Source organism: Pogonomyrmex barbatus, unplaced genomic scaffold, assembly GCF_055798465.1.
Source record: "Pogonomyrmex barbatus isolate J1 unplaced genomic scaffold, ASM5579846v1 scaffold9, whole genome shotgun sequence".
Classification (NCBI taxonomy): Eukaryota; Metazoa; Arthropoda; class Insecta; order Hymenoptera; family Formicidae; genus Pogonomyrmex; species Pogonomyrmex barbatus.
The window spans coordinates 66,502-77,875 of NW_028297193.1; the positions used below are offsets into that span (position 1 = coordinate 66,502).

At 32.4% G+C, this 11,374-nt stretch overlaps 1 protein-coding gene across 3 annotated transcripts; it reads right to left on the minus strand.

The window, feature by feature from the left end:
• Nucleotides 1-9: 9 nt before the first annotated feature.
• NSD (Nuclear receptor binding SET domain protein) lies at nt 10-9,288 on the minus strand. 3 transcript variants are annotated; one of them, XM_089085062.1, is made up of 14 exons: nt 9,227-9,286; nt 9,023-9,159; nt 7,884-8,163; nt 7,075-7,478; nt 6,267-6,993; nt 5,903-6,069; nt 5,496-5,814; nt 5,199-5,421; nt 4,927-5,116; nt 3,996-4,425; nt 3,663-3,930; nt 3,351-3,571; nt 2,714-2,937; nt 10-1,054 (listed from the first exon to the last, which is right to left on the minus strand). In XM_089085062.1, exons 2-14 carry the CDS (start codon nt 9,074-9,076, stop codon nt 851-853), a joined length of 3,711 nt encoding a protein of 1,236 aa, XP_088941188.1. In that variant the 5' UTR covers nt 9,077-9,159; nt 9,227-9,286; the 3' UTR covers nt 10-850. The 3 variants fall into 3 exon arrangements, with proteins under 3 accessions (XP_088941188.1, XP_088941187.1, XP_088941189.1); XM_089085061.1 differs by having other exon boundaries at nt 8,474-9,286; XM_089085063.1 differs by having other exon boundaries at nt 911-1,086; nt 8,474-9,288.
• Nucleotides 9,289-11,374: the final 2,086 nt, after the last annotated feature.

Sequence of the window (11,374 nt, forward strand, 5' to 3'; positions counted from 1 at the left end):
ACAAAATAATTATTTTTTTCGCTCTATATTTTATTACTATTTTATCTTATACAAATCAAATTTTCTGCGAAGTAGGAGGCAGTGAATAGATTTATTCTCTAAGTTTAGAAATATTTAAAATATAATTTCATGTACACAAACACGCGCGCGCACAAAATAAGTTATTATTATTATTATTATTATTATTATAAATGTAATTTTATAAGTTTAACATAAAGTTGCAAAGAACAATGCAATGATCCATATATGAAAATCTTATGATAACCATGATAAAACTTAGAATTTGTTCATTTTTTTCTTTCTTTTATCAAGGCACTAGTCATCACTAATAATTTTATATGATGCGTAATCGCAATATAAACACATAGATTACACCTATTTTTTTTTAAAGTTGTCCTACTAAGTATATAGCATATTGATAAGACCAAGTAAGTTTATATCTGTGAGTTCTTGGTATTTTATTACATATATTAATATATATAATTTATGTTATAAATCTATAATTATATATTTTATTACATTGGTAATTGGATGTATATTTAATTTATATTTCATTATTGAGATATATATATATATATATATATATATAAAATCATATAATACACACACACACACACACACACACACACACACACACACACACACACACACACTTAATTTATTAATTACATACTTAATTTATATTTTATTATTGATATATATATATATATATATATATATCAATAAAATATAAATTAAATATATATATATATTACTAGATATTTAATTGTACATTTGTCCAGAATCATACATATTAATAAACATTAGTTTTGCTATATGCACAATGAATTTCATTAAGAAATGGAGAAATTTATTCGCAGAGGCTAACGCCAATTATGGCTTCCAGTTGACTAGATGTAAGATTACTTAATTCCTTCACGTGATTCTCTTTCTTCGATTTATGGAGTGTCTCTTTTGTCCTTGAATTTTTATCACACGACATAAAATTAGTCTCAAGATTGTTCTCTTCCTCCTCCTTCTGAGATTCTTCACTTTCTTCGCTGCTTAGATGAACCTGTGAGGCAACATTGTTGCTTAAGACGATCTCTATGAAGAATACAACACTATTTTATAAAGTAATTATTTGAATCCCAAAACAATATTTATTTTAGAAAACGCGTATTTTTTATATATAAAGATAAAAATTACTAATATATATATATATGTACGTATGTGTTATAGGAGAATACATACACATGAAATATATTCAGTTTTAGATAATTAATTTTTTAATTAAAAGGTAGAATTGTAATAAATACAGTTCATTTCAAATCATTCTTTTTTTTAATGTCTGTAGAACCAAAAGATATTAAATCTAATTTGTATATATATCCTAATTTAGAAAGTATATATATATATATATATATCCTAATTTAAAAAAGGCTGCTACTCTTGTCTTTCTTTCTTTCTCTGAAAAATACTAATATAAATTTAGAAAAATATGACAGAAAATGTTATATATTTAAAAAATCAATATTTGACAATTATTACATAGTGAGACATTCACATTAATTCATCTTAACGTGAACATATCCATATTAATCATCAATTCAAATTTATAATGAAATAATAAATACTATCTAAATAAAACTGATATATTAAAAAATTCGCATAATCTTCGAAATATATCTTGCAAAAAATTGAATTGAACACCTACTCACCCAATGTAAAACATTTCCCTACTTCGAAATTTAAACGAATAATAAACTTTTTTATTAATTACTAAATATTAATGACTGAAAAACCAATATATATAATTACTTATATTTTACTATTAACAATAACAAATCCACACATCTACAATAAAAATATACTCTCACTCGTAGAGATATAGAACTATATATTTATTTTCTACTAGTCTACTATTGTCAATTTAAAGGAGTAAGGATGTTGGGAACAATGAAAAATAATTAAAAAAAAAGAAGATTTCAATGTCTCTTTGTTTTTTTTGGAACATATATGCTACTTTCCAATATTACAACATAATTCTCATTATGTTACAACATTACAACAATAATCGTTGCTTTTCTTACATATAGAATAGCCGCGATATAAATTCACAAAGAAAAGTTTAATATATATATATATATATATATATATAATACAGTTGAGATGATTGTATAAAAGAATTTTACACGCGCGCGCGCGCATGCGTGCGTGCGTGCGTGCGTGCGTGCGTGCGTGCGTGCGTGTGCGTGCGTGCGTGCGTGCGTGCGTGTGCGTGCGCGCGCGCGCTTCTTGAAATATGTATCCTTTATCAAATATCTAAATTTACATTATTGTGGATATCGATTTAATATAAAATTGTCACAATTATATAAACAAGAACATAGCTTCTTTGGTAAATTAAAGATGCGTTTACTTGCTTATCTTTTTTTAATTTCTATCAAAATATTTTTATTGCGTATAAAAATTACTGATCTTCAGAATTATGTTTTTCGTCATAAAATTTCTTTTTTCAATTCGACCACTACCGAAATAAAAGATGCAACCAATTTAAATATTAATAAATGATATACAAGATAAAGGATACAAAATACGAACTGCATTGCAAAGACACGTAGTATCATTTCTACGTGAAGATATGTTGTTATGCAAAGATGCATATTGCGATTGTTCGAGCATTACAGCGATATTTTTACTAAATGACACAGAGAGTAAGGTTTCATCTCACCTCTACGATAGAAACCCTTGGTGATGGTTCTCGCGTCGCAATTTTTTCCATTACGATCGGACTAGTGGAGCTTGTCGAAGAATACTCTTTATCTGTTTCGTTATCATTATCTGAAAATTCTTTCTCGTCTTCAACGGTCTTTTGTGCGTCCGCGTTTTCATGTAACTTGCATACTAAGCCACCCTTGTCGCTCTCTCGTTCGAATAAGTTACCATCAAGATGAACTAAAAACAAACGAGATCCTATATTAATACAAGTCTGTATACGTGTACAATTTTGCATACATACACGCACGCACGCACGCACGCGCGCGCGCACGCATGCATACACAGGATGTTCTTTTTTACTAGTATTTTTTTTCAATTTATAGATTGTTCTTCAATAAAAATATCGAGAGAATCATTTATCATTTATTTATATCTTTTCCATTTTTATCATTGCATACTCTTCGTATATCTCAATTTAATATTAAAATTCTCATTTTCTTTTCTGTAATTTAAAACATTTAAATCTAAATATTTCCCTATTTTCAACAAAGAAAAATCCATTTCAAATTAGCTAGGGAAGCTGCACAGTGAGGAGACATTCTATATATAAGAGAATAATCTATATATATTACACATTTTTCTCGGATTACCTTGACAAAAGGCAGTGCTGCAAAATGAACAATGTGCTGATGTTCGACGTCCGCATTTCGAACAAAAATGCCACGGACAACAGAATTTTGATTCTGCCAGTTCATCGAATATCACGCATGTTCTATGATATTTTTTATTACATGTTCTCTGTGAGCAAATAATAAACTTGTTGGAATATGTTATCTCTTGGCCGCACTGCCAACACATAAATTTTCTCCATCTAAAAACAACGAAATTCGTTACAAAATATATTAATTATATAAAAATTATTATATGATAAAAATGTAAATCGTGTAATGAAGTATACAAACCTTCTGTATCGTTTCGGCTTATCGATTTTTTTTAGTTGTACGACCGATTGTGATGTTGACAACTGTTTCTGTGCTTTTAGACCGATGAAACCGCTACAATTCGGTGCACCGCAAAGACATGCTTTCCGTGTTTCTCCATCTGATGCCAAATTGTAATTAAACGTCAGTTCTTCTCCGGATTCTATATCACGCAAAGCAAACAGGCCAATACGCGTATCTCCATTTACCGTCCATTTCTGCGTTTCGCAATTAGGTGCACATGAATGATCTGTAAATGGCAATAGAAATGTTTTTTTTTTTCGGATCACGGACTCGATATTGCAACATACTCACTCATAAATCGACTTAAATTTCCTTTCGGTTCTGCATCAATCGTTCTATTATTATCGATTGTCAAAAAATAGAAATTCTCATTCTTCAGTTCTTTCTTCCGATGTAATCTACGTTTGTATTCGGCATCGTCTATAATTTCTCCCACATACTCAATAACAAATTGTCCTGCTTTGATATCTTCCAAAGTTCTTAGGCCCCATCCACGACCTATGGTATGAAATGGCTCCATCGCCGGATACTGGCGCAATACAAACGACTGATTCATACATTTGGCTCCAGCTGGACAGATTCCAGGACTACATTCAACCATTAGTATACGATTCAGACAATCCGTACCAGGTGCGCAAGGTTTATCCCACTCAGGATCGCATTCGCACGCTACGATGCTCTCGACTTCGGTTGGTTTGACGTTACCCACCGGTTTATTCACCTGTCACATATCTATTTTCATTATGGTTCCTAGTTTCTCATTGCAATTTTTTTTTTTTTTTTTTTTTTTTTATCGGATAAATCATATATAATATTTTTCATACTTCAAATACTTTCAAAATCTTCAATAAAATTGCAACAATAAAACAGCAATGTTGATTTAAAGACATGATAAATTACTATATAAAAAAGCTAGAAAGTAAATTTAGATCAAATAAGCAAGAGTGAATAAGTACGAACAAATATCTACAAGCGAGCTTAATCGAATTAGAATAAACGATACGCGATGAGTACAAACGATGAACATTAATTAAAACGGAATCCAGATTAAAAGTAAGCGAACAAACATCGAATTTATTTCAATAAATGCAAAAACATTATTGTTATTCATTCATGTTTGTTTTGCGTTCGCTTGCTTGATTCATTGATGAGCGGTTAAAAAGAATGCGCTCTTATTACGCTTATTCATCCTTTCTAATATAAACCGTAGTATAAATCGTACTTTTAATTTTACATATGATGGTGGTTTCAATCCTTTTGGTTCTTTAGTCTTGGATCGTGTTGCTTTTAATTGTTGATGTATTTTATTGGCTTCTTCAAGAGCTATTCGATATGTATCGTCCATTAAACTCTTTTTACCCATAGGTACTTTTATATTTGCGTCACCGTCTTGATACAAAAAAGCCCGACCTCTGTAGAAATTATCAAATTAGAAAAAGACAAATATCTATTAATCAAGATAATTTGTAAGGAAGAAAGGATATTTCTATTTACCTATGCACCCAATAATAATCATTAGATCCCAGAAACATTATGCAAAATTTACCGGGCTCATGAGGCTTAGAGTCTACATTTTCTGGAATTTCCTGTGGATAACATATACGCGATGGCCACCATCGATAATGGCCAAGTTTCACCCATACAACCTCTCCATACAAAGGTAATCTTCCCGTTTCACAATCCTCACATATAAATCCACCGTCAGGTGCATTTATACCTAAATTATGAATATATATAAGAATAATTTGCCGATATTGTACTTTGTTAATCATAATACTTTAATTAGGTTACCCAAACACTCTAAATGAAAAGAAGTCGGACATGTGTCGCAACAAATGAGACTTCCGCCACGTGTACATAGGAAACACCATGCTGCATTCAATGGTGGATGCGGCGCTTTGTAATGTTTTGGACATACAATTTGGCTAGCTGTCAGAATTAACGAGCCAGCAGGTAAACATAATGTTGATGCGTGATAAGCTGAAGGACAACGGACGCATCTGGCCAGTCTCTCGTTCGGGGCGCGCGAACGATTATCTTGTGGATTATCCGAGCTACACGTGTGACATACATGGTATGGACAGATCAATCGTCCACCTTGCCAGTGCGACTGCGAAAAAAGATATTATTTATCATTGTTTATCAAAGAAGTAATATTTAAAATATATTTTAAACTAATACAGGTAATGCAGTTTTACCTGAGGCCATGATAACAAACAGTCGGAATGATAATGTTTCCCACAAGCCGGAACAATACATCGTATCCTATCACCTTCTCTCTCATTGCATAGAAAACAGGCAGGTGCTACTCCAGATAAGCAATCGATACATTTAAATGTCTCGTCTTCTTGCTCGTCAGATTTACCTGAATTCAATTGACACTATGATATGTATATATTGTACGACGATTTATCGTAGATTGATAAAAGTAATAGCTATTAGTAAAAAAAAATTCATTTGTTCTTCATTAATATCATAGGTATATAGTTAAAAAGAATTTTCTTTTTTTTTTTTTTTTAATCAACCTAATATATTTATATTTATAATTATCATTGCAATTACCATTGTTTTCATTCTCGCCATTAATACTTCTCTTAATTATGTTTAAATCATTAAGTAATCTATCATCCAAGGTGTTCTCATCGACAGAATGCTCTGGACTAGATTCGCCAGGTTTCACGCATGATAGATGAAAATAAGAATAACAAGGTCCTTTACATCTCGTTAGCTTGCCAGTCTTCTCGCAAATTTGACAAACTTTTTCTTGCTTCATACCTTTAAAGAGATTGTAGGATCTACTTCGTTTTGTTTCTGAAATAGTATTTTCTTCTTTGTCGATCTTACTTTTTGTCTTTTTATTTTCCTTCATAGTTGTATCAATCTCTATCGACACCTCGTCTTCATCCGGAGAGCTTTCTTTCGAGTGCGAATGTGAACCTTCGCTTGTCATATGTAATCCGAGTTTTTTCCGATACTCTGCGTCCATATTGTCCCAAGTTTTTCGCAAGTATCTTTTAATATCGCCTTTTGGCATATCTGGATATTCATTCTCTAATAAATTTTTGTTATCCTCGTAATACAGTTTGAATATACTCTCTTCATCCTCCTCATTTTTATAGGCTTTAGTATTTGTATTTTCGGAAAAACTTTTGTGGCTTGAAGGAGACGAAGGCAAAGATTCCGAATTCAGTTTTGAATCAATTTTACCGTTCACAATCCGCGAATTTTTCAACTTGGATAATTCTGATTTACGTGACTTCAATATTTCTGGCTTTTCCGTATTACTTACCTGCAAAAGAAAAAAGATAACATATTTTATATATGTAGCGAATGCTCTAGTGTGTCGAACATAAAAAGTTTTGTATATTACATTATCTTGTTTAGCGCGTTTGACATCTGGTTCATCCTGATCAATCGAATGTTTCCTTTTTTTATTTTTTTCATCGACAACAAAAGATGATTTTGTATCTTTACGCCTTGAGACTTGAGGTTTTTTTGTAAAGATCGCAATTCTTTCTTCAGTGGTCAATGGCTGTGCCTTTGCAGCTTCTTCAACGGCATTGTCCCATTTTGACTTTATTCCCGACTTTATAAGAAAGGCGGCAGCGTATTTGGGATTTTTTTTCTTTATTTCCGTTGTCAGCGAATCAGCTAAATTCAAAAAGTCGGCAAGACTTGTGAATTGCATCATACAATTTGACGAAGCCCAACTGTGACGCCCTTTGTCTCCAAAGTAATGAACGTGTACCATCATGATAAATGTCTTATGTGCAACTGTGCCAAAAAATAGACAAAACATTTTTCAACATTTTAAATCCATCAAATTTTTAAAATAATGTTTGTACATATATCTGTATATAATAGCGCTCGTTCTCTCTCTCTCTCTCTCTCTCTCTCTCTCTCTCTCTCTCTCTCTCTCAACGCGCGACATATTTAATAAAAATATATAATTTCAGATTTTCGGTTTTTTTTTATATTCTCTGAAACAACTTTTCTTATTTTAATTCCAACTTTTTCCAATTCCAATTTTTTTTTAATTACACATTAAAAAAAAAAAAACATGTTAAGATTCTTTTTGCAATTATGCTTTTTTTTAAATAGAAAAAAAAAACAATATAATCAAAATTTAGATAATTTAAATACATAAAATATGTATATATGCAAATTTTAGAAATTTACCTCTCAATTTATAATATATCCTTGAAGTTGGATCAACAGTTACCATACAAGGCCAGAATGGAAAATTACCAACTCTAGCCCACGCTAATTGCCCTACTATCCAAGAACATTCGACTGTAGGACTAATCGCTTTTGGAGATGGAATCTCCTCGATACCATTCAACATGATAGAAGAATCGCTGGCTTCATTGATATTACTAGCTACGTGAATTTCATCTGTACTTTCATCTGTATTATCAATGGAATTTAATAATTGTCTACGTGTCTTTGGCCTCAAATTCTGCAAAATCATAAAGACAACAAACATTATGTTACATAAATATCAACGAAGTTTTAGAATTATAAAAAAAAAATGACAGAATTCATACATTGATTGTAATTTATATGTCTTTTGAAAAAAATTCTTAATACCTAAGTATTAAGAATTATATAAAAATTATATTTAAATATACATTTAAATATTTATCAAGTTTTACAAAAAAATAATATGTGAACATTTGAGTGACTCAAGAAGTATATATAGTCGACATAGGCGATGTTACATGGTCGCTTTGTCGCATACAGAAATATCAAGAATACACATTGTATACCTGTGAAAAATCTACAGCATTGCTAGTGGATCTGCGTTTTATAATTCTACCATAACGACTTTTGCCAGGCGGAAATTCATTACAATCGCCCTGCAAACCTTCCCGGTCATTGCTCGCATCCTCGCTGGTCGAGGCCCTGGTATTATTGTCGGCCTCCGATTGGGATGCGCGATCCAGCGTGGACGCCTCGCAGACCTCTGTGCTAATAGCATTCATGACTCTGCGTTCAATAGAGCATTTTCACACTTTTATGCTCCGAGTGTTACGAATCATGAAAGTGCATCGGCTCTTTTAACGACGGCTGCATGCGAGGACCACAGAATTTCAGCGGCAAAGGCTCACGCGTCGAAAATAATTCTTGCTATCGGCTAGCACCACAGTGGCGGAGGCCTCGTGTTTCGAGGGTTGTTACCTCTCTCGCGTTAGGCCAGGTCTACCTCGTTCGGAGGACAAACGTCGACTTCCGCACTGCCAAGACTTTCACACAATCCTGATTTCCGCCCTGTCGACTATCCTAATTATTGTGATAATAATGAATTGTGAACGAACCTCGCGTACCTCCTGAAGCAGGACGCGTTTCCCGCGATTTTGGGCGATTCTCATGATTGCGATCCCGTGCCCCTTGAAGTTGCGGCTCGACGAGTCGCGCGTGTACGACTTCTTTACCGATCGCGCCGATTGCGATCCTGTAAAGAGATTTACGTAAAAACTCTTTTCTCTTCGCCAACTCTTATTACCAACGAGATACTAAACGAGATACTTAAGAGGATGCTGGCTGAACCAACGAACTACTCCTACGAGAGCATTCACATATATGCATATCTAACATACACAAACATATCATATGTATGACACTGCGCGACATGATCGCGTGAGCGAATCCCGCCAGAGAGCTCTAACTTAGCTCGGGCAGGGATTTACTCAGGCAGGGTCGATAACATCGATAATGCTGAAAGAGATTGAAATTGAAATTAAGATAATTAGGCAATTTATTAAAATTAATAACAAAAGATATTCTTAAAGATATTCTTTTATTGGAAATAAAATTATATGTATCCGAATAATCGATCTAGTATTCTTGTGCAATTACTTGTTACTGTTATCGCTTTTCCAACGAATTGCTCAAATTTCCATTTCCTGATACATTATTTAACTATTTATTACAGTCCATTGTCGTTTATATCTATTTGAATAAATGTATAATTCAAAACGCATATATTATAATATATTATAATACATTTATACAGATAAATATAAATACGACGGAGATATAATTCATCCATTTCTAAATTAAAAAAAGAAAGAAAGGTAAAACAAATAGAGGATTAATTATTATTCTTATTATTCTTTATTACTACACCTGTGTTCCTTTCGATGTGCACCTTTCCGAAGCGCGCGCGCGCGCGCGTGTTCAGCATTATCGACGTTATCGACCCTGCCTGAGTAAATCAAGCCGATAAGTTAGAGCTCCGGCGGGACCATGCGATCATTGTGCGTAGTGTACATTTATACATATATACATACATACATACATACATGGCATACATGGCATACTAATCTCCTAAACTTCGCATAAAGATAGTGTACCAGCACTCAAACGGTACTTCTCTGTTCGTTTCTCCAGAGAGAAGCCTGAGAGTGGTCATGGACGCGTTTAGCTGTATCGTTACTCGCGTAGGTAATGTGCACGGACACGACTGTCCATCTTTATCACTTTTGCATCTAGCAAGAGAAAGAGAAGAAGAGAATCAAACAAAATCGTGCGCATTACCTGCACCTACGCGAATAAGGGTACAGCTAAAACGTGTCCATGACCACTCTCAGGCTTTCCTCTGATTTTTCTTATAAGCTTTTTAATCATGTTTTGGAGATCTTAAAATATTCTTATATATTAAATAAATATGGATGGATAGTTTCTATTTGAATACACACTTGGTATTATTTATATCGAGTGAATAATGCTTAGGCTAACAGGAAACTGTAATGTAGAAATTTTCTTGTTTTTTTCATATTGTTTCATAGCTATTCATATTTATTTTGATATTTTCTCTCATCCTAAAAAGGATTTTTTATTCAAGTGAGGAAAGCAAAGAAATTAGAGAAATACGAAGTATATGCTCAGTTGGTAAAACAGATAAGCATGCAGCATCCTCTTAAAATCCAACAATCGTACAAGAATCGCGTGATCACGTATGACTGTTAAAATTTTAGCCAATTAGTCTATAATGTAATATTATACACACAAGGTGAATCTTAATGGAATGTGCCAACCATCCTTTTACCATAGGAGGAGTTACCGACTGTAATCTATTTTCGACCCATGATGGTAACTGCTTGGATCGAATATATTTTACGAATACTTCTTATGGAAAAATTGCATAATTATATTTTCCTATAAGAAAAGTATTTTGCACAATATTTTTATATAAATATAAATAATATAATAAAAAATTAAAAGTAATAAACGTAAATGTAGAGTAAGATAAAGAAAAATGTATACGTATCACTTTCCGTATACATCGAATGCAAATTTAGAATCCGTAATCGAAGTTTCTGATTAAAAAAGTGGCAACATATAGTTACACAATTCCTTAAAAATTATATAAAGATTTATGTCAAATTTTTAAAATTACACAAAAATTTATTTTAAGAGACATAAAGAAGAAAAGAATAGGATCGGAAGAAAAGTTTCTGTGTTATATACAATACATATATCATCTAGTATCATCAACGGTTCGAGAATACTTGACGGATTTTAAGAGAATATTTGACGAGCAATTATGTCAAGAATCATTAATTCTCATACAGCACAACTTTGCAATTATATTACTGAAATTACAGCAACACTGCTGAAATGTTATAATATTGTAATATTACTGCAATATAACTGCAAAGTTTGCG

Excerpts from the sequence above, each read along its gene's own strand:
- NSD (XM_089085061.1), bottom strand. The coding sequence starts at position 8,689 with ATGAATGCTATTAGCACAGAGGTCTGCGAGGCGTCCACGCTGGATCGC. Across the intron at positions 6,070-6,266 it reads TGGCGAGAATGAAAACAATG|GTAAATCTGACGAGCAAGAA; the intron begins GTAATTGCAATG and ends AATTGAATTCAG. Across the intron at positions 5,117-5,198 it reads GATTATTATTGGGTGCATAG|AGGTCGGGCTTTTTTGTATC; the intron begins GTAAATAGAAAT and ends TAATTTCTACAG.